This window comes from Chaetura pelagica, unplaced genomic scaffold, assembly GCF_000747805.2.
Source record: "Chaetura pelagica isolate M959 unplaced genomic scaffold, ChaPel_1.0 scaffold103, whole genome shotgun sequence".
Lineage (NCBI taxonomy): Eukaryota > Metazoa > Chordata > Aves > Apodiformes > Apodidae > Chaetura > Chaetura pelagica.
The window spans coordinates 2,668,570-2,692,618 of NW_009953004.1; the positions used below are offsets into that span (position 1 = coordinate 2,668,570).

The 24,049-nt window shown below is 47.2% G+C and overlaps 1 protein-coding gene across 1 annotated transcript in view; it reads right to left on the bottom strand.

The window, feature by feature from the left end:
- EDA (ectodysplasin A) overlaps window positions 1–24,049 on the bottom strand; it is a 106,928-nt gene that overhangs the window by 8,927 nt on the left and 73,952 nt on the right. The window contains exon 3 of the mRNA XM_009996627.1: window positions 3,795–3,824. Within this exon, the coding sequence (XP_009994929.1) occupies window positions 3,795–3,824 (30 nt within the window). The remainder of the gene's footprint in view (window positions 1–3,794; window positions 3,825–24,049) is intronic.

Genomic DNA, 24,049 nt, shown 5'->3' on the forward strand with positions numbered 1-24,049 from the left:
GTGGGGTGGTCTTTCCCTCCCCTGGGAAGGAGGGAAGCAGAAGACTGGGGATGGCTGGTTGCACCCAACCAACCAGCTGGGTCCTGCAGCTCTGCACCGTGGGGACAAAGCTGCTGGTCACCTCGTGAGCTTCAGCCAACACGTGGAACTACATTTAAATCAGGCACATGGACTCTCCATGGCCTCCCAAGAGATGGAGGCTCAGACAGTCTCTGTCCCAGAGCCCTGGCCTGGCCACCCTGCCCTCAGGTGGGGCTCCAACAGCACACCCCAGAGCTGGCCACATCCCTGGGGAATGGTTGGGATGCTCCCAGCCCGGGTCTGGATGGCAAACAATTGGCATCTTGTCTCCCTGCTGCAGATGTTGTGCAACAGCACTTGATCCCCATGGCTGGACCTCCTTCCTGAGGGAGAGGTGCCTCCAGAGGGCAGTTCCAAGCTCCATCTCCCTTCCACCAGCTCCAGAGCCTCCAGTGATGAGGATGCACTTAATGGGCACCAAGGATGCTACAATGCCTGAAAATCATTCCACGTGTCTTGTGGGCTTTGGCTGGAGGGCTGAGGGAAGGACAAACCCAACCAGGAGGGTAGGAGCACTGAAGAGTTGCCATGAACCTCCAACATATCTCACCTTGCTATCCCATGGGGAGAAAGAGCAGATCCAAGCCAGTAAAGACTCTAAGCAGGGACATGGATTGAATAAGCAGGGAAAGCCTGACCTCTGCTTTCCTGATCTTCCAGATCCCTGACAGAAATTCAGTTCTTTTGGTGCAGTTTTTAAAATCATAGAATCATAGAATTGGTTAGAGTTGGAAGGGACCTCAGAGATGAAAAATGCAACTTTGCAGCAGCTTTTCTGCCAAATAACTTTATGACTGTTGCAAAACTGCTTCAATTGCTGAAACAAAGTCAGCTGGAGGAGAAAATGAAACCCTTCTTGAGATGACAGCAGCAGTTAGGAAATGAAAATAATGGTTTCTTAGTACATTGATGTACTTGTTAGGCTACCAGATAATCCAGTTTTGGATACTCCAAGGAAAAACCCATCTGTTCCAGTTAGCACAGCAGTGGAAAACTCTGGATGGCCAGTAGCCACCAACAAGGACATGTGGAAATCAGGAAAACTGTGAAGTTTAGCTTAAATGGGTAAAAAATAAAGTCAGAGTAAGCACAGATGAGGAAGTGAACAGTGGCACCCTGCAAAAACATGGCAAAGGCTTGAGGGAACACATCACTGGCAGCAGAATTTCTGCTGTGCCTTCAGATCTGAGCTGGCAAGAAGTCAGCCTTCCTGCAAGCCAACAGTTCTCCCTGGGACAATGGCATGGTTCAGGAACTGTCACCTGGAAGCCAGCCCCTTACCTGCCTCCCCTCGGGCCCCCTAACTGAATCCTTCCCTCCGGTCTGGGCCATCCCAGCACAGGATCATACACAGGGAGTTGGGAATCCTGCTGCTGTCCCTCCCTGCTTTCCTCCCCAGCAGGGGTATCCAGCACTGCTGGGTCAACTCATCTCTCTCCCAGATCTGCTCTGCTACTAAAGCAGCTGCTCACCCAGCAGTAAAACAATTGCACATCATCCTGATGCTATGCAGGGTCTCTTATTTTCTGTGCTTTCCTGCTCCTTCAAGTAATTTCAAGTACTTTTCTGTGCTAACAAAACCTCACTTATCAAGTCACAAGGCAAGAAAGAAGATACTCCTATAATAAACAAGATTTTCATATAATAAATAAGATAGTCATATAATAAATATTCTTATAAGAAACAAGCTATTACTAAAATAAACAGGATATCAATGTAATAAATAATAGAACAATATAATAAACATTCCTATAATAAACAAAATATTCCTATAATAAATAAGATATTCCTATAATAAACATGATATTCCTATAATAAAGATATTCACATAATAAATAAAATATTCATATAAAAATATTGCTATAATAACAAGATATCACTAAATAAATAATACATAAATATAATAAATAATATATTAATATGATGAATAATCCTATAATAAACAAGATATTCACATAATAAATAAGATATTCCTATAATAAATAAGATATTCCTATAATAAATATTCCTAAAACAAAAAAGATATTCCTATAATAAACAATATATTCCTACAATAAATAAGATGCTGATATAATAAATAAGATATTAATAAAATAAATAAAATGTAAAGCTTTCCATTCATTTTCTAACAGGGGGGACCCCACCCTGAGCAGCTCCCTGGGGAGGGTCTCCAGCACCCAGGTGCCAAGGCTCTGTCTCTCCCACTTGCACTAGGAAGGCTCCAAAACTCAAAGCAGGCAGGACCAAGGAGTTTTCCCTGAATCATCAGTGGCCAAACAATGAGTTCTAACTCAAAAAAACCCACCTTAAATGTGACAAAACCATCAAATTAAACTTTGATACAGGACTACAGCTGTACACAGCACAGCTCCACCAGATCTTCCTGCTACTCCAGAATGACACCACAACCACCAGTTGTTATTAGTTGGGCTGATTTAACACGGGTTTGGGGTTTCCCAGTTTTTATGAGGACAAACTCCTCCAACATCCAATTTTATGCTGCTTTTGAGAGTAAATACCAAGCGAGGCTCTAACCGCGGCCTCTCGCAGCCGCTCAGCTGCAAATCCTGGGTTTGCAGTCAAGGATGAAGAGAGGTTTGATGCAGCACAGATATGCAAAGCTGCTGCAGGTCATGGTGGTGGGCTGGAGACCCTCTCAATGCCTTGATCTCCTGGGCTCTGGAGGCAGCAGGACCCTGAGCTGAGCACAGCTCCTGTGTGGTCACCCACAATCCGCCAGCGAGTGGTTGTCAAACAGGTGCAGAAGAGTTTGGATGGTCTACGAGGGACAACAATGGGTTTGGTTCCCCTGAAATCAGGGAGCTTGGAGACTTTGGCTCGCTCAAGGTCTTGGTAGCAAGTTGAAATGTCTGGCTATAAGCATTGCCCAGGATTCCCACACAGGCAGGGATGGCATCGGACACCCCGTGGGAGCACAGGGCTGCCTCACCCGACTCACAACTCATCCACACCCACTGCAGGCAGGTTGAGGGGCATCAGCAAGTCAGACAAAATGCCTGGGGGCTGAATGGACACATAGACCAGTGCTTCTGAGGTCAATGCACAACCAGGAGTGAGATGCAGAGCATATCTGCCTTGGCTTTGGTGGGTCTGAAGGAGAACCCAACCTGCAGCAAGATGCCCAGGGATGAAAGTGTCTCTGCAGAGACAGAGCAGCTCCCAGACTCAACTATTTAATGATAGCATCTTCAGAATTACTTCTGGACAACATAATTAACTTCCTTTAGCTTTCAAGGAAGGCTTTAATGAGCAGTGATGATCCACTGGTGCTGCTGGGTCCTGCCACCCTGCCCTGGCAACGTGGAAGCTGGAGAGCAGCCCGTGGTCTGTGTGGTGGGACCACCCTCCACATGAATCCCTGCCCTTCCCAAGGGGGAATCTCTTGTAGAATCACAGAATTCCAGCTTGGAAGGGATGTCAAGGATCATGTGGCCCAAACTTTCTAGGCAAAAGCATGATCTAGACAAGATGGCCCAGCACCCTGTCCAGTTGAGTCTTATAAGCGTCCAATGTTGAGGAATCCAACACTTCTCTGGGGAGATTATTCCCATGGCTGATTGGTCTCATTGAGAAAAAATTCCCTTTTGGGAATTTCCTCTGTCACTGGTTTATCATTCAAGTTGGCTAAAGAGAATTCATAGCCAGGTACCACAACACCCAGAAAGGAAAAGGAAATTAAAACTCAAACTTACCCTTTTTCTTGTTTTTAACTGAACTTGGACCTACAAAGAAAAAAAAGAGAAAACTTGTGAAATTCAATTTTTGCCTTAGAAACCCTCCCTGCCACCCACACCCACTGACCCTGAGGGTGCCTCTCCAGAGCTGGAACAAAATGGGCAACAAAACTGGTAAGACAAAGACATAGAACCTTTTGTTTGCTACAGACAACTGCTGTGAAGGTGTGACCACTTGACCAGGACCCACATCTGCTTTACTCTCTCTCCAACTAACAACCCGGGGTTGGTATAACCCAAGGGAGTGAGTTTTGGTGGCCAGCAAAGATGAGTGAAACCATCTGCTTGTGGCCAGTGGCAAAGCCCAGGTGACAGATGCTTTTCAGCCTTGAGCCAGAGCTTTACTCTTCGATACCAGCTCAGCTCCAGCTCTGCTGTTTTGCCACACGTATCCCCTGGAGCTGCTGATGGAAGAACAGCATCTCAGACCTCCAGAAATCCTGAGACCCAACACAAACCATTTAAGAACACGATCCCTCTGCAGCAGATCATTTTTCAAGTGGACAACCCAAACCCTTCTGAGCCAAGCTGCTTAAAAAATCATAACGAAACACTAAAAAAAGCCCAAAGCAAGGAATTATTATGAACTGGCTTGTTCAAACAATGGGAATACAAACTTCCCTAGCAAGGAAAAGTATTTATAGTGAAGCTGAGAAACTACATGACTTCTTTGAGCAGAAGCTGAAGTATGAAACGTGTTCCATGGCTTCCTCAAGAATTCATCAGGGATGGGAAAGAACTGCAACAATCCCCAAAACGGTCCCTCGTTGTTCATCAGTGAAACCCCTCCAAAATCTGGGCTTAAACACATATTGAAGGCTGAAATCACCTTGAACTGAGATATATTTATAATGAAGAGAAGGTCACAAGGTTGCTTTGAGTCCGCAGTGGTGGAGAAAGACAAATTAACCCTGGCACGTTAGAGGAAAGATGAGAGAAAAACCAGAGAAACACTCAGTGACCTCACTGGTGCCTTTTCAACAGGAATATTTATTTGCCTACATTATGCTGTTGGGTCGTGAGAAAATGATGGTATTACCTAATTTATTATTTCTGCTAATTTACTGGTTTTTCTACTAATCCATATATTCACAGTATTAAACCATGTAGACAGGACAAGACACCAGTTTCTAACACCAGTGCTGGTATCTCACTGGGGAGCAGCCCTGATGCCAACTAGCAGGCCCACCATGGCAGATCATAGAATGGTACAATCACAGACTGGTTTGGGTTGTAAGAGACCTTCAAGATCATCCAGTTCCAACCCCCCTGCATGGGCAGGGACACCTCCCACCAGCCCAGGCTGCTCCAAGCCCCATCCAACCTGCCCTTCAACACTGCCAGGGATGGGGCAGCCACAGCTTCCCTGGGCAACCTGGGCCAGGCTCTCACCACCCTCAGAGTGAAGAATTTCCTCCTCATGTCCCACCTCAACCTCCCTATTCCAGGTTTAATCCATCCCCCCTTGTCCTCTCGCTACAAACCCTTGTAAAATGTCCCTTTAAATATGCCTTACTTTAATTAAATATAGTTATAAGCAAGTTACAGTGATATAGCTTATATGGCAGTGAGGGGCAAGGAAGAGTCAGCAACACAAGCAATTAAAATACTGTTAATAAGGGAATTTTAATAAAAAATTTTACCTCTTCTGTTTGGCAAACCCTGGCAGGCTCCTCTTGTTGCATTTTCTGAGCTCCCACAATGCAGAATCACAGAATTATCAAATAATTTTGGTTTGAAAAGACCTTTAGGATCATCAAGTCCAACTGTTAACCCAGCCCTGCCAAGGCCACCACTAAACCATGTCCCTCAGCACCACATCTCCAGGACTTTGAAATCCCTCCAGGGATGGGGACTCAAATGAGCTGTGATCACCCACCAATTCTCACAGAATCACTGAATCATTAAGGTTGGAAGGGACCTTAAAGCTCATCAAGTTCCAACCCCCCCTGCCATGAGCAGGGAACCACTAGACCAGGTTGCACAAACCTGGCCTTAAAAACCTCCAGGGATGAGGCGTCAACAACCTCCCTGGGCAACCCATTCCAGCTCCTCACCACCCTGATAGTGAAGAATTTCTTCCTGATGTCCAACCTAAATCTCCCCTCTCTCAGTTTAAAACCATCACCCCTTGTCCTAGCGCGACCTTCTTCGACAGCACCAGCTGATTGCCCTGATCTTGGGCACCAGCTAAAACCATTTTCAGCCAAGTGGGAAAAAAAAACCAACAACAACAAACCATACAAAGAAAACACTGTCTGGGGGATGCCATTTAAAAAAAAAAAAAAAAAAAGAGAAAACCCAAAACAAACAAGAAGAAAAACCCAAACAAAACCCGAAGCGCGAGCGCTGCGTCCGCGTCTCCGCGCAGACCTCGGGAGTCACGAGAGTTTATTTCATGTTATATATATCACACCCATTAGTGCCAGAACCAGAGTGAAAGTACAAATAGCTGCGGCCAGCCAAAACACATTTGAAATGGCTGGAACCAATTAGCTTCAAAGATGAATGGGAGGAATGAGAACCACATGGGATGTCAATGTTCACAGTCTATATTACAACAGGCGCATCTGTTCCAGGCACGGCAGAGAGAGATGTTAAAGGCTGTGCAAGTGAATCTTTCGACAAACACAAAATACTTCTGACATGAAAAAAAAAAAGAAAGCCAGTCTTATTAAGCCCTGGGAGCTTCTGAGTCTCTGGGGTTTTGCATCTGCTCGTCTCCCAACAGGAGGGGGTGGATGGTTTAATTGGAGCAGGGAGCCATAAGGTTCATCTGATCCGCCAGAAGATGGAATTTTCACCCCCCCCTTTTTTTTTCTTTTCTGTGCAAACTGGTAAAATAATGGGCTCCTTCCCAGTTCAGTCTGAAGTGGTAACAAAGCCTCTCACTGAGTTTGAGAAGCTGAGTGCCACTGGAATCTCAGATCTACGTTCCCTTCAGTGCCAAAGGAGCTGAGGCCCAGGGCTTGAACACTTGATTTACATTGTCCCAACCCTCATGTGAGGAGGAGGACAAAAATATAAAGCCTTTTTGGCAGGATCTTCTGAGGCCACACCCCAACATTTAAGCAACAGAGCTCGTTAAATGTTGTAGTGGCTGAACACATATGACCCCCCTGGTCACTTTTTAATTGATGGAGCAAGTTAAATACCTACAAGTCAGGCAGGTGTAAGTCTTTCCTAGAGTCTTCACCTACCCCATCAGTCCCACCTCCCAACCCACCCCTGGTCTCCAAGCCTTTCCCACTGCCCACCTTTATTTAATGCAGTGTCATGGAGGCCATTAGATGACTTGATTCCAAGGAAAGTCTATGAGAAGACACTTCCTTTTTGACCCCAGGGTGCACATTACAGGCACACACACTGGGTTCCTCTACAGTATCAAAATCCAAGTCAGAGGTACCTGCTGCTGCTCCAGAGTCTGCAAGCCCACCTTCTTCTAGAAGGCAACTGGTTTGCCTTGAAGACTTTTCCCTTGATCCACGTTGCCTGCTGCAGCTCTCACTTCTGCATCCTGGGGCTTCACCACAGCACGTGGGAGGATTCATCCCAGTCTGGTGGGGTCTGAGAGCAACCTGGCTGCTCTGCTGCTCCCCAGCACCTCTTTTCCCTTCTTTATAAAAATACCCTCCAGCTTGCTTCTTTGCACTGTTCTGGAATCACCTTTGCTTCTCAGAAAGTCCTTTAAGTGTCTGTTATGAACTAGAGATCAAGCCCATGGCCTTGATGGCTGGTGCTAACCATGACAGCCACCCAAGCTTTGCTATGCTTCTCCATGTCTGCTTGCACTCGACTTCTGTCCTTCTTCCCACCAACTCCACCTATCTCCCACCTCCTCTGACATGCTACATCCTTGTGTTTGAGGTCCCGAGACCAAGGGAAGCCCATCCCCCTTGACATTTCCTGCCTTTCAACTGAAATTAAATGTATGGTTATGTTCTAACCCCTCCTTGCAGGAGCTGCCACCTCTAGTCAACCCCTCATGTGAGCTTTGCTTTGCAGAGGAACAAAGTTGACAAGAGCTGAAGAAGACCCAAGATACCAGAGAGGAGAGGCTGGAAGGCTTTGAAGGATAGCAAGCATGGAATGAGATCCAGTCATGCAAAATGCATAATCCTATACATTCTATATACATGGGAAAAGATCAGCTTTTCTGCTGGATGGTGGAGCTTTTCAGATGGATCTGCAGAGAAGAACATCTGCACGTGCTTCACTGCTGTCACCCAGCTAGGGAAGGCAGGAGTGCAACCCTAACAAATGGAAATAGCTCCAGCAGATGTTGGGCAATACTGATGCCACTCATTAGGGTGGGGTGAAAACCCTGGGAGCAGTGTGGTCAGACCTGCTTCTGACATTTACAGCCTCTTCCACTGGATTTCCTGCAGGAACTCAGGCCACCTCCATCATCTGCCAGCTGAGTTCTCCATCACTGGGCAGGATTTCCCCAGCAAAGGTGCTCGAGTAGCAACACTGCACACTGGGCTTGGGGTGACCCTGGCTTTGAAGAGCACTCTGAAGACCTCAACTCATAATAAGAAATAAAAGCTTATTTGATACATCTGTTGGTAGAAGAAAAGGGAGTAACAGAAAAGGAGGGAATATCACACCAGCAAGAGTGGTGAGCTTTGATTGGAAGGTACAAGTGGGACAACAGCTCTATATGGTAACACACCAGCCACCCAGCTGGGTACCTGCAAGGAGAAGGCTCCAAGCAACACCAAGTCACTTCTTGATGAGGAGCAATGGACTCAAACTGGAGCCCAGGAAGTTCCACCTCAACATGAGGAAGAACTTTGAGGGTGGCAGAGCCCTGGGACAGGCTGCCCAGAGAGGCTGTGGAGGCTCCTTCTCTGGAGACTTTCCAGCCCTGTCTGGATGTGCTTCTGAGTGACCTGCCCTGGTTTTGGTCCTGCTCTGGCAGGGGGGTTGGACTCCATCATCTTCAGAAGTCCCTTCCCACCCCTAATCTTCTGTGATTGTGCAGATTCTTCTGCAGAAGCACTGTGGCCACGGGTTGCAGCAGTGAGCCAGTTCAGATCAAGCTTCTCCCTCCAGCTGAAGAAAATATTTGCAATAGATGAGGTTTTGGTGTGTACAAGCACAGCTGTGGCCCAGCAAGCAGCAGACATCTAACCGTGCTTCAGGGAGCAGGTTCTAGCCCCCAGCTCCTGCAGTCCCAGCATCTGCTGGATCACTTCCAAGGGCTTCAGAAAAAACCAGATGGTGATGCAACTTGAGGATATTACATATGACATGTTTTCTCTTATAAAGATTAATAGAGTTTACTTCTTCCCCCCTCCCATTTTTCTTGCTGCACGCCACGCACTGCTATGATTGACTATAAATACCAAAATATCCAAACCTTCTTTAGGACACATGCTGGTATAAAGAGTATATTAAAAAAAATAAAGCCCTGAGTTCACTTACTAGTCGTGTGTGGGGATTAACAAGAAATAGTTTAAATTCCTGCCAAACAGTTCAAACTGGTTTTATTGATGGCAACAGGGCTTTGTAATTCTACTTACTTTATATAAAACCTATAAAAGTTTGACCATTCTAGAAATGAGTCAAACAAAGGAGCAGTACCTAGGGAGGCTGCTGAGATCCTTCAAACTGTCAGTGACCAGGAACAGGACAAACTCCACGAGGGCCACCATCATGTTCCAGCAGGGTCAGCATGCAGTTCAGAGCAAAGACATCCACTGATGTCACACCATAACATAAAAAGGACATGAAGCTATTGGAGAGGGTCCAAAGGAGAACCATGAGGATGGGATGACTTATGAGGAGCAGCTGAGGTCACTTGGATTGTTCAGCTTGGAGATGAGGAGGCTGAGAGGTGACCTCATGGCAGTCTGTGGTTCCTCAGGAGGGGAAGAGATGGGGCAGGTCCTGATGTCTTCACCCCTGTGACTGGGGGAAATGGCAGAAGCTGGATCAGGGCAGGTTTAGGTTGGATATCAGGAAAAGGTTTCCCGCCCAGAGGGTGGTTGACCACTGGAACAAGCTCCCAGGGCAGTGGTCCCAGCACCAAGCCTGCCTGAGTTCCAGAAGTGTTTGGATGATGCTCTCAGGCACATCTTAATTCTTGGGGTGCCCTGCACAGGGACAGGAGTTGGACTCAATGATCCTGATGGGTCCCTTCCAACTCAGCATGTTCTGTGATTCTATGGTGTCTTCAGGGTGTTCAAGCAGTTTGGGAGAGGGACACTGCAGCAGCCACTGTGTCCTCTATAGGCTGCACCAGCTCGTTTTCAGCACTCACTGCTTATTATCAGGATTATTATTGTTATTATTATTATCATATAGGTTATATCATTATAATTACATACCAGATGGGGGAGAAGCTCAACACAGGCCAGCACCATGTGCTGGAGCCCAGAAACCACCTGTGTCCTGGGCTGCATCAAAAGCACCATGGGCAGCAGGGCCAGGGAGGGGATTGTCCCCCACTCTGCTCTCCTGAGACCCCACCTGGAGTCTGTGTCCAGTTCTGAAGACCCCAACACAAGAGGAACATGGAGCTGTTGGAGAGAGTCCAGAAGAGGGCTCTGAAGATGATGGGAGGGCTGGAGCAGCTCTGCTCTGGAGCCAGGCTGGGAGAGTTGGGGTGTTCAGCCTGGAGAAGAGAAGGCTCCAGGGAGACCTTAGAGCAGCTTCCAGTGCCTGAAGGGGCTCCAGGAAAGCTGGGGAGGGGCTTGGGACAAGGGCAGGGAGTAGGAAGAAATTCTTTGCTGTGAGGGTGGTGAGAGCCTGGCCCAGGTTGCCCAGGGAAGCTGTGGCTGCCCCATCCCTGGCAGTGTTGAAGGGCAGGTTGGATGGGGCTTGGAGCAGCCTGGGCTGGTGGGAGGTGTCCCTGCCCATGCAGGGGGTGGGACTGGATGATCGTTAAGGTCCCTTCCAACCCAAACCATTCCCTGATTCTATGATCATCAAGTCATCACTTTTCTACTTCCCTAGCACCAGAGGACCACGGTTCATCATCAACCTTCTCACCCAAGCATGGCTCTGCTTTGGGGGATGGGATAAAACCAGGTAATACAAGAGAGCCATCTCCATATTCCTCTCAGCACTCTGAGGGATGAGAAGATGGAGGTTCTGAGAAGTTACCCTCATTCCAACTTACAAGGAGAATCAGAGACACAATCTTGACAGTTCATGAGATGTTTGCATCTTCCAGAAAAGCCACATCACTTTGCACTCCTTCAGAAAATAAGCACAAGGTGACATTATTAAGTCATTAAGTCCACAGCTCCTTTCAAGATGAACATGTAATTTTGAAGACAAAAACAGAAGCAGGGAGCTTTATGTGACTTATCTAATAGACTCATTTTCAAAACTATATTGTCTTTGTGCACTAGAAAAAAATAATAATGCAGCTTTTTCTTTGAAGTAGGAGCTTCTGGTTGTAGTTGGAAGAAGAATATTAGGTTTAATGATCACTGCTCTCAACAGCTATGGAAATTTGTGTAAAGTATTTTTCCAAACCCTGCTAACCATCTGGTTTCACAAAGAGACCACTTGCTAAATCTCAGACAAAGCTCTGAATACTGCCCAAATCCACCAGTAACTTCTGGAGAACAGATCACTAACAGACTCTGAAATGAGGTCCTGGCCATTAGTTGGGATACCATTATTAATAGAGAAGACACAGAAGCTGAGCACAAGCACCATCCCAGGCCTCAGGTCCTGCTCACCCTCAGGTCAACCCAACAACACAGGCTGTTTCCAGCTCTCTTAAAAAGCTCTGACCTTCAAGTGCCTTCCAGAAAGGAAGTTCTCAACCACTTAGGGATGGCTAAAAAGGGGCAGAGCAGGAATCATCCAGTCCTGTCAATTTCCACAGACATTAGGACCTGCAGGAACCATGATGACCATCAAGTAATAAAGAAGTCCCACCTGTTGGGCCTCCCCTCTCCCTCTCCACCTTTATTGGATCAACAGTAAATGTGGGGGGAAGGACAGAAAGAAAATCTCAAGTGTTACCTGAGATCCCAAGCGATGAAGAACCTGGTGCCTTCTTTGGGACATGAATTGTCCCAATAAATACCATAAAAATCCTCCACTTTACCCAAACCTCCACAAATTCTGCAGCCCCATTTCCAGAAGTGGTGCAATGATGGTGACCTGGGTAGGAGATATGTAAGGCTTTTAAACCATCTTTAAGTGCAGCATTATTAATCCCAGACTATGGTGGAGTTGGGGAAAGAAGGATGTCAGCTCCCAAACACATGCTTAATCTAGAACATGTGGTCTGGGGGGAGGTTTGGAACCAATATGTTTCCAACATTTTCAGGAAATTTGGTCTATCCAGATGAAAGCTTCTTGGACTCTACTGAAAAATCAGTCAGTGATCCAAATACTGAAACAAGATGAATTATTTTTTTTTTCCCCCCCTTCCCTGAAAAAAGAAGGTGCTTCTTCACCAATTCCAGAGAGATCTTGAGGAGCAACCTTGGTACTAGTCCAGAATATCAGGAAACATGAGAAATTGTGCATCTGAGGAAATATCCCAGAAATAAAACACATCATGTGCTATTTAAACTGGTGGCATGATTGCCAGAGTGGGGTTTTTTGGGGGTGGGATGAGGAAACAAGGTCTTCTGCTAAGTGTGGAGGGAAGATGGTGCCCACAGTTAGAAGCAGAACAGCTGAATTAGGGACCTGATGTACAGGGCTGGTGCTAATTGCAATAAATCAGAATATACTGAATAGTCACATGGCAGAACAGGGAGCTCACTGAACCAAGGGTGGGGGGATGATCAAACAGAGCTGCTTGGTGCACCAGCTTGTGAGCCCCAGGCCTTGCAGTTTCTCCTCAGCCACTATTGTTGCTTCTCTCTCTGCTTTTGTTTCCATTTAGTTGCAAACTCTTCACATCCATGTGTGAACACAGTCCCTCTTTATTGCCTTTTCCTGGTTACATCTCAAATTGAGCTGCTCTGGGACAGCATCCCATAGAACAGCATTCCCACCTTGTCCTGCACCTCAGAGTCTTCTTTCCATGGCACTACCAAGCCTGGAGAACATCCCAGCTCACTGCACTCAAACCCTGTGTAGAAACACCAGCACATTCAGGAGTCTTAGTGCACATTCTTAGTGGTAGCCCTGTCACATTCTGCAGTCACAGACTCCTAAGTCCCCAAGACTGGAGCCAATTTATGGCTGATACTTCTGATCCTCCACCCCTGCCCAGCACTCAAAGCCTGTCTCCTCCAGCCCAAGAGATCAAGAAGACTTTGCAGCTCATCTCATACTCAAGGCTAAAACTGGAAGAGGGGAGATTTAGGTTGGATATTAGGAGGAAATTCTGTGCTGTGAGGGTGGTGAGAGCCTGGCCCAGGTTGCCCAGGGAAGCTGTGGCTGCCCCATCCCTGGCAGTGTTGAAGGGCAGGTTGGATGGGGCTTGGAGCAGCCTGGGCTGGTGGGAGGTGTCCCTGCCCATGCAGGGGGTGGGACTGGATGATCGTTAAGGTCCCTTCCAACCCAAACCATTCCCTGATTCTATGATCATCAAGTCATCACTTTTCTACTTCCCTAGCACCAGAGGACCACGGTTCATCATCAACCTTCTCACCCAAGCATGGCTCTGCTTTGGGGGATGGGATAAAACCAGGTAATACAAGAGAGCCATCTCCATATTCCTCTCAGCACTCTGAGGGATGAGAAGATGGAGGTTCTGAGAAGTTACCCTCATTCCAACTTACAAGGAGAATCAGAGACACAATCTTGACAGTTCATGAGATGTTTGCATCTTCCAGAAAAGCCACATCACTTTGCACTCCTTCAGAAAATAAGCACAAGGTGACATTATTAAGTCATTAAGTCCACAGCTCCTTTCAAGATGAACATGTAATTTTGAAGACAAAAACAGAAGCAGGGAGCTTTATGTGACTTATCTAATAGACTCATTTTCAAAACTATATTGTCTTTGTGCACTAGAAAAAAATAATAATGCAGCTTTTTCTTTGAAGTAGGAGCTTCTGGTTGTAGTTGGAAGAAGAATATTAGGTTTAATGATCACTGCTCTCAACAGCTATGGAAATTTGTGTAAAGTATTTTTCCAAACCCTGCTAACCATCTGGTTTCACAAAGAGACCACTTGCTAAATCTCAGACAAAGCTCTGAATACTGCCCAAATCCACCAGTAACTTCTGGAGAACAGATCACTAACAGACTCTGAAATGAGGTCCTGGCCATTAGTTGGGATACCATTATTAATAGAGAAGACACAGAAGCTGAGCACAAGCACCATCCCAGGCCTCAGGTCCTGCTCACCCTCAGGTCAACCCAACAACACAGGCTGTTTCCAGCTCTCTTAAAAAGCTCTGACCTTCAAGTGCCTTCCAGAAAGGAAGTTCTCAACCACTTAGGGATGGCTAAAAAGGGGCAGAGCAGGAATCATCCAGTCCTGTCAATTTCCACAGACATTAGGACCTGCAGGAACCATGATGACCATCAAGTAATAAAGAAGTCCCACCTGTTGGGCCTCCCCTCTCCCTCTCCACCTTTATTGGATCAACAGTAAATGTGGGGGGAAGGACAGAAAGAAAATCTCAAGTGTTACCTGAGATCCCAAGCGATGAAGAACCTGGTGCCTTCTTTGGGACATGAATTGTCCCAATAAATACCATAAAAATCCTCCACTTTACCCAAACCTCCACAAATTCTGCAGCCCCATTTCCAGAAGTGGTGCAATGATGGTGACCTGGGTAGGAGATATGTAAGGCTTTTAAACCATCTTTAAGTGCAGCATTATTAATCCCAGACTATGGTGGAGTTGGGGAAAGAAGGATGTCAGCTCCCAAACACATGCTTAATCTAGAACATGTGGTCTGGGGGGAGGTTTGGAACCAATATGTTTCCAACATTTTCAGGAAATTTGGTCTATCCAGATGAAAGCTTCTTGGACTCTACTGAAAAATCAGTCAGTGATCCAAATACTGAAACAAGATGAATTATTTTTTTTTTCCCCCCCTTCCCTGAAAAAAGAAGGTGCTTCTTCACCAATTCCAGAGAGATCTTGAGGAGCAACCTTGGTACTAGTCCAGAATATCAGGAAACATGAGAAATTGTGCATCTGGGGAAATATCCCAGAAATAAAACACATCATGTGCTATTTAAACTGGTGGCATGATTGCCAGAGTGGGGTTTTTTGGGGGTGGGATGAGGAAACAAGGTCTTCTGCTAAGTGTGGAGGGAAGATGGTGCCCACAGTTAGAAGCAGAACAGCTGAATTAGGGACCTGATGTACAGGGCTGGTGCTAATTGCAATAAATCAGAATATACTGAATAGTCACATGGCAGAACAGGGAGCTCACTGAACCAAGGGTGGGGGGATGATCAAACAGAGCTGCTTGGTGCACCAGCTTGTGAGCCCCAGGCCTTGCAGTTTCTCCTCAGCCACTATTGTTGCTTCTCTCTCTGCTTTTGTTTCCATTTAGTTGCAAACTCTTCACATCCATGTGTGAACACAGTCCCTCTTTATTGCCTTTTCCTGGTTACATCTCAAATTGAGCTGCTCTGGGACAGCATCCCATAGAACAGCATTCCCACCTTGTCCTGCACCTCAGAGTCTTCTTTCCATGGCACTACCAAGCCTGGAGAACATCCCAGCTCACTGCACTCAAACCCTGTGTAGAAACACCAGCACATTCAGGAGTCTTAGTGCACATTCTTAGTGGTAGCCCTGTCACATTCTGCAGTCACAGACTCCTAAGTCCCCAAGACTGGAGCCAATTTATGGCTGATACTTCTGATCCTCCACCCCTGCCCAGCACTCAAAGCCTGTCTCCTCCAGCCCAAGAGATCAAGAAGACTTTGCAGCTCATCTCATACTCAAGGCACTCCCTTGGCCACAGCCACTTTTGGAGGCTATTCTTCATCTTCTTGAAGGGCTTTTCACATGTCTCCAGGGGAAGCCTCCCACCCTGAGGTCTGCCCTGACACTTTAGGGACACTGCTGGTTGGCCAGAGGGTCTGAGAAGAGCTGAGAAACACCAACAGCTGAGAAACATTTTTCTTGGGGGGAGTGAGGTATCAGAGGGGCTTTCTGCTGCCTCACTGCTCTTCTCCTCTGAGCAATCTGTCAAAGGACAAGCCTACATCCATCTGTCATCCAGATGATGAGATGCTGCTCCAGGAGCTCCATGGATCAGTAGCCTGCTCCCTCCCTGTTCCTCTGATCCCATACACCAGACCCCAGCTCAAACCTCCCCATCTGAAAAAAACCCAAAACAACCAACAGGGAGAAGTCACAGCTCATCCTGCCCCATCTCTTAAGTCCCTGGAGTGACAGTAGATGCCAGAGAGCCAGAGTCTCTGTCTCAGGCAGCTTCAGAGGATGCAAGATCCCAGCACACCACAGGTTTTTCTTTTGTTGTTCCTGTTGTGTTTGGTTTTGTTTTTCCTTCTGACAACACTCAGATTTTTGCCTGGTTTGACCATGAAAAAGCAGGACTCTTCACATCAGGGTCACACTGAGAGGGAGTGGGAGGACAGTTGTCCAGGGAGAGACACTGGCCAACAGTTGTGCTGTGCTTCATATTGACCTTTCATCCTATCAAAGGGACAAAAAGCCTTCAGTTATTGCAGTTCAGGGTGATTAGAACTGAAATGTGAGTAAAAGAGACAGACCACAGAGCCCACCAGCCTGTAAAGGTACCTTGTTGAGCAACCACCCCCTGCCCCAGCAGGAGAGTGGGAAGCAGCAGGATGCATGGAATTGCTTTCATGCATTTACCAGGTTTTTCTGCCTTAAAAAGGATGGTGTGACTGGCAGGTCACCAGCTGCTGCTGGAAGGGACCTGTGCTGAAGCATGTGGAGACCCACCAGCCCTGCACACCTCTGAAGGGCTTTTTTGGCATGAGGAACAACACAGGGGCATGGTCAGAGAAGCACCAGACTGGAACAGCAACTGACCTTGAGGAGCCTCCTCCCTCTGCTGTTGTCCCATCATGGTATTGGTCCTGCTTTGGGGGAGAGGTCCCTTCCACCCTATGTTACCCCACGACCTCAGCTCTGTTTCTCCTGCAGCCAGAGCTCTGCTGAGAACCACCATTCACTGCACAGGTGTCCTCACCCACTGCTGAGCTGTCCTCACCCACTGCACAGGTGTCCTCACCCACTGCACAGGTGTCCTCACCCACTGCACAGGTATCACCACCTGCTGCAAAAGCAATTTCCATTACTCTATACAACGTAAAGAACAACCAGTGGATTTTTGTCCCCAGCCCCACCCAGATCCAGTTTGGGCAGGGTGCTGAGGTGCCAGCAAAGCCTGGTGCTACCACAAAGGCTTTCAAAAACCCCCTCCAGCCTGCAGTGAGTAGGTGCAGGCACAGCACAGCTCAAATGTGCTCATGAACAAAGACCAAATCCTGCTCTCAATTAACTCCAGAGCCACTGTTGCTGGCACAATAACACTGCACTGCCTTCTCAAAAACACAAAAAGCCAATCAAACATAAATCTCCACCCTTCTTAACTCCGCTCCCACATAATCAGTCCCAGCCAAGTTCCTGGGGTTCACACCAGAACCTGTGGCCATCCTGTTTCACTCTCACTGGCTCTGGGAGAAGAATATGATGTGCCTGTTGTTTTCCTTCAGGCATTCAGCTTGGATTCCAAAAGCTGGATCTTTACAGCAGAGCTGACAAACAACACCAGCAATATTTTCTAATTCTAGTATCTCAAGGCTTTTCTTGGCTTGCTGGCTGCACTCACAGGCCTTATTTTCTATACACCACTGCACCCTGTTGCTCACTTGATCAGCACCACAGATTTGAAGGCAGCAATTTAAAGCTCAGCCTTTACAGCTGTGTTTTTATTTTGTTTGTTTTATTCGGTTGTTGCTTAACACAAAACACTCTGACATTTTAAGTCATATCCCACTAAGATAAACAACTAACATATGTCATGAATTCCAGGAGAAATGATTCCCAAGTGGTGCTGCAGCAAGGTTTGAACCAAGCCTGGGGAAGGCTCTCTTGAATTGTCTGCTGGATGTTTTCAAAACACTTTTTCCCCAAAATGGAATCGAGGGCAGGTGGGAGGAAATCTCTTCAACTATCTCATCCCTGCAGAACTTCTCGTGTTGTTTGTTGTGGTTCCCAACCCCCCCTCCTGTACATAATCCTGCCTAATTGGATTGAAAATCTCCGTGGCATCCAACAGCTGCCTGGGAAAGGAGGGATTACATGGAACAGCACAGGAGCTGCATCCAAAGATCAACCCCTGAGCACATAACATGGGCTTTCACGTGTATGAACCTCAACAGGGCTCTGAAGGAAACCCAGGAGAGACCCCACCACTCCTGGGGAAGACAAAGCCAAGGCCCTGCAGCAGTCAGGACACAGCAAAGCCTCCCTGGGCTCAGCCAACTCCAGTTGATCCATTCACAGCCTTTCAAACAGATGAATGGACTTCCCCAAATCCTCCTCCTGTTAACGAGAGGGGTGATGAACCCAACAATGTTGCTATACATCATGGCCAACAAAGCCCTAATGAAAACAGGCCACTGCCCTGCCTCATTCACAAGTTTTTCCCCAAAGAGCTCCCCAGCAGTGGGGTTCCCTTGCTTTGTGCAAGTCCTTTTCCTACGGCTGATGGAGCTGCCCTGCTACAACCCAGAGGGTTTTTAACGAGCACCCAGACAGGCCACAACTGAAGACAACTTCACAATTGCCACCACCAGGGCAGCAGCTCTGGGTTTGGCTTCTCGGTCCCACCCTGGCCCTTGCAGGCAGAAAAATTGGCTTATTCAGCCCAAGATGTGCAGGAGACCTGCAGTTTTTGCAGCAGGTCCCAAAGCCTGGCTGGCCATACCTTGGGCCCTTGGGAAAGGTGTTCATGGTCTCCACCAGCTCCTCAGCTTTTGTGCTAGAGCTGATCTGCAACGAGATGGGCTGGGACCACGTGCACAGCAAACTTTGTGTCTGCCTGCAAAATACCCAGTGGATGTGGCCAGAGAGGCAGTTTGATGCACAGAAACCAAAGCCCAGCTGCAAAAGCTTCAGCAAGGCACACAATGGAGCCTCTGATGCTGTGGACTCACCAGCTCCTGGTGGAGCTCAGCACTTCCAAGGCTTGCTGCATGGCACCCACAGCTCAGCCACACACACACGGGGCAGATGCAACCACATCCCTGCCCAGCTGCAACATCTGCTCTCCTCTCACTAGTCCTGCCTGTGTTTTGTAACAGAAGAACCTGTGTGAGATCCCTGAGCTGCAGCTCCTGCCCCGGGGCATTAGGAGAAGCCCAGCTTTTCAGAAGTGCAACTCATACAGAATCACCAGTCACTTCCAATAACATCATGCAGCTGTGAGAAGAGCTGAGAAGCTCAGGTCAAGTTCCTGCAAAGCCCTGCTGAAGCTCACACCCCAGGCTGGGCATCCCTCAGGACAGCTCTGAAAGCCACCCAAAAGTGCAACCAGGGCAGGCATCTGAAAATGCAACTGATGTGAGATTCCAACCATAAAGTTCCTTCTCCAGCTGCCTGAACATCCTCAGCACCTCACATCTTCCTGAGGGCATCCCACCACCTCATCTGAACCAGAGAGGAGGCACCAGGGAAGGACAAACACACACCAAAGCAGCTCTGTGACTGGAACCCATCAGCAGCACCTAATCATGGCTTCATGAAGAGTAAGAACAACAAAGCAGGGTTTCTTTTGGAACAATCCAAACCAAAACTGGAAGGGCTGGTGAAAGAGACAGGAGGCAAACAGAGACATGTCCACCAAGCCCTGTGACCTGGCATAGCTCCTCGTCACAGCCACCACCCAATTAGGCTTGTACCTCTCCCAGCAAGTTGTTTTTATTGTTTAACATCCAACTGGGACAGCATCATACCAGAACTCAATGAAGAATTCTGGAATCCCATCAGTTTTCAGACCCTGGTTCCTTCTGGTTGGCTGATCACCCTCCTCAACACGTATTGCTGGAAGGAATGTCACCACCTGGGCTTTCAGCATCACACACTTTCCAGGTACAGAAGGTGACTCCAAAATCTTTCAGGTATTGGCTTAAGCCTTGATGTTCACCCCTCTGCTCTCCCAACATTCTCACACTCTGTGGAGCTTCCCTCAAATTATGCCTTGCTTGGGGATCTACCACATCATGCTGATGGATGAGAAGCAACTTCCCAAGACAGCAAAGATTATTAACAGACACACTGTTAATTCTGTCCTCAAAGTCATTTCATTACTAAAAAAATTAATTCAGAGCAGCTTGAACAAAGGATACACTGAAAGTTTCAGGTGTCTAAAAATGTATTCCCTTCAAAGCTACACCTAGAGCATCAAGATCCTCTTTAGTATCACCCTTAACTCTGTTTTCACTTGTTTCCAGAACTGACACAGTCTTGATCTCCAGCTGAACCCAGGCCCTGAGCAGCATTCTGGGTTTTTAGTCACTGTTAAACTTCTCTGGACCCATCTCAGTGGAAAGGTTGGTTAGAAAGGAGCACAGATACCAGACCATGGTCTGAAATAAGTTACCTGCATATTTATCATCGTATCACAGATTCATTAAGGTAGGAAAAGACCTCTGAGATTATCAAGTCCAACCCCATCATGTCCACTAAACCATGTCCCATTGTGCCCTGTCTACATGTCTTCTTGAACACCTTCAGGAATGGTGACTCCACCCCTGCCCTGGGCAGCCTGTTCCAAGGTCTGAACCTCTCTTTCAGTGAAAAAATCATTCCTAATATCCAGCCTGATCACTGTTTCCTAATATCCAAGCCAATCACCATTTCTTCATGGCTGAAAAGTGCCCGAGACCTTATCCAGGCACCTGCCTTGTCATCATAAACAGATGTAGGTAGGAACCTGTAAATGAGCTCTAGTCACCATAGTCACCACAAGTACTGACACCACCACCACAGCAAAGGGATGGAGATTGTCCACAAGGACTCAAACATCTTCTTAATTTCCCCCCCCCCCACCTTCTCCCAATCTGGGGAGAAATCCCAGAGAAATTCAGGAGGGAAATCAGGAAGCACAAGCCCTTAGTGATGAGGCTTTTTCTTGGGACCATCTCCCGTGCTCTCAGTCTCCAGGAAATGTTCTGTATTTACGGAGAGCTCATCACCATGGTTTCAGAGCACAATAAGGCTCTATCACCCTCCATCCATCTGTGTTTCTGGGAATGTCTGGGCTTGGGGGAATTGCGTGGGGGCCACACAAAGGCACCCATTGTTCTGGAGGCAGAGGGATGAACCTGCCCTTTCCAAAGGAGAGGAAACCAGCAGGAAAAGTAGCTATTGTGGTCTGGAGATAGATAGATAGATTAAAAAAAAAGAAAAGGCAAAAAGCTAATAGCCTAATTGCATTGTCAGTGCTGCCAGGTCAGGAGAGGGAATGGCTGGGACATGGCACCTTGGATTGGGGGCGCAGAGGAACCAGGCACCAGCACCAGCTCCCTGCTCAACCACCCTAAAACCACTCAGCAAACACTAACAGGGTGAAAGGCTGGACCCATGTGGCTCACCCATCACTTCCAAGGCTGCAGGTAGAAGCAGGGATGGAGACCAGCCTCTGCTCTCCCAGAAATGTCATTTTCATTTCAACAACAAAAGCCATTTGCAGCGTTGAAACCCCTGAGTTCTCACCACGGACTCTCCTCGGCAGCAGGGACTGCCAAAGTAGTAGGAACCAAATTGTTGTCAGCTTAAGGACAGCCATCTGCTCAGCCTCTTCCCAGCTGCCATCCTCCAAATCAAAGAGTGGGTAACAGTCACTTATGTTTCTCACCAAGCTCAAGATGAAAAAAAAAATCTAGGAAGAAAAAAAAAACCAACCCCAACAACAACAACAAAAACCCAACAGAAAAAAAAACACAAAACACCCAAACAAAACAAAACACAAGAAAAAAACCCAAACCAAAGAGCAAAAACCAAACGAACCAGGAAAGCAGCACGGCAGGGATCTAACTGGGAACAGAGATGAAAGTAGGAGAAAAAGAAACTTCTTCTTTTTTTTTTCTTCTTTCTTTCTTTTAAAGCAATGTTTTATAAAGAGCCCTATTGACATCTGCTTTGTAAATGCTCTGTCATTATTTATAACCTCAAGAGCACGGAATTGTCTCTGTAGTTACAACCATCCTACTCCCATATTTTGGCTTTGTTAGCAAAGAGCCAGCAGCATTTTTACTGGTGCTCTGGGAATAAAGATCTAACATTTCATACACAGTTTATTTAAAAGTGGACTAATTTAACATTCTTGATGGTTCCTTTTAGCACAACTGTTGCTAATTACCAGCTCCGGAATGATTTGTTAATCTGGGAGCAGCAGTGGTTCCACAGCAGCATAAATACACCAAGACAAAAAGGAAGGGAGGGAAAAGAGGGAAAAAAGATAAGAGGGACATTGGAGAGGGTCAAGTTTGAGTGAACCAAGGGAAATTAAGTGACAGGTGGAGCCGGGAACACAGAAGGAACATGGAGCTGTGGAGGGGATAATCCTGCTCCTTGAGATGCAGCAAAGAAAACCCCAACAACCAGTGGCAATTTTAAAAGCTGTGCAAGTGCTGGTTTTGGTGGCACAGACAGGAAGCTGGCTTGGAAGATGAGCTGTGCTCCTCAGGACAGGCATCAGCATCCCCTTCCTCCCCACTGCCCGTGGCAGGGTGGGCTGTGCTGGAGCAAGGCTGGACAGACAGACAGACAGAGGACACTGACTCCCAGGACACAACCTCAGCTCCTCTAATTGGTTCCAGGGCACCGTGAGTGGAGGGACACAAACAAAAGTGAAGCAAACACGATCATAAAACATGCCAAGGGGGCAAGAGGACTGAAGCTGGAGTCCTCAGAGGAGCCCTTGAAATGCTGGAGCTGTTGTTTGGAAGTGACAGGGTCTGACCAACAGCTCTGCACTATTGCACACAATTTTTCTTGAGGTTTTCCAGCAAGCAACAAAGGGGCACTGAAGTGGCCTCAGTGCTCCTGGTCACTCCACATCCCATTCCTGTGGCTTCATGCCCTGGGCACAGCCACAGCTGTCACCCTCCACCAGAGGACCAGCTCCAACGTGACTCAAAACCACCTTTTTCACACCAGAAGACTTGGAAGCAAAATTCCTCAAAGCAAAAAGACTTTTAGGAAAGGAACAGTGATATCCTTGAGATTTATAAATCCTGGAAGCCATCCCATTGTTGGTACTAAGATGAGCAGGACTCTAACAGCCATGGAAGGAGATGGAGCAGCCTCCCTCCAGCCACAGCTTCCACCCTTGCATCCCTTTGCTCTTCCACTGCATGTGTGAAAGGACTTGAAAGTTCATAAAATTAATTCCAGACAAATATTAGCGAGGCCTCAAGTGGAAAACATATCTCCTTCCTTCTGGGAATTTATAGTTCATCCACTTTTATCTTCTGGAGGCTCTTTGGAGATCAAAGATTTGATCAACTTTCCCCGTGCAAAACTCGTGAAGAAAACGGTGTTACCCTGACTTGGTTTTATTGATGATTTTTTTTGGTAATGATTCATTGCCCTCTCTAAAAAAGTAAGATTCCTTCATGTAGGTCTAAAATAAACAGCACAAGTTACACAAGAAAGCTGCTCTGTTTATTTATGGATTTTATGGTCGTTAGAAGGTCAATCCCAACCCTGGCAGTTTCCACTTGTTAAATAGCGCTCTACCTAATAAAACTGAGATGGCCAAACACAAAGTAACTGCCTCCTGCCAACCTAACCCCTCTTGCCAAGGCCACTGGGAAAATGACCTGGTGCTCTGGCAATTTTCCCTATCACCTTATGGGGTCAAACCCCCCTAATTTACAAAAAAACCCTCACGCATCATTAGTGGAAGCGGGTGATGTTGCTGGAGTGACTCCAGTCTGATGCATCCAGGGAATGCAAAGGAAATAATAGAATCATGAATGGTTGGGATTGGAAGGGACCTTAAATGATCATCCAGTCCCAACCCCCCTGCATGGGCAGGGACACCTCCCACCAGCCCAGGCTGCTCCAAGCCCCATCCAACCTGCCCTTCAACACTGTCAGGGATGGGGCAGCCACAGCTTCCCTGGGCAACCTGGGCCAGGCTCTCACCACCCTCACACCAAAGAATTCCCTCCTCATGTCCAACCTCAATCTCCCTCTTCCAGTTTTAATCCATCCCCCCTTGTCCTCTCCCTCCCTGCCCTTGTCCCAAGCCCCTCCCCAGCTTTCCTGGAGCCCCTTCAGGCACTGGAAGCTGCTCTAAGGT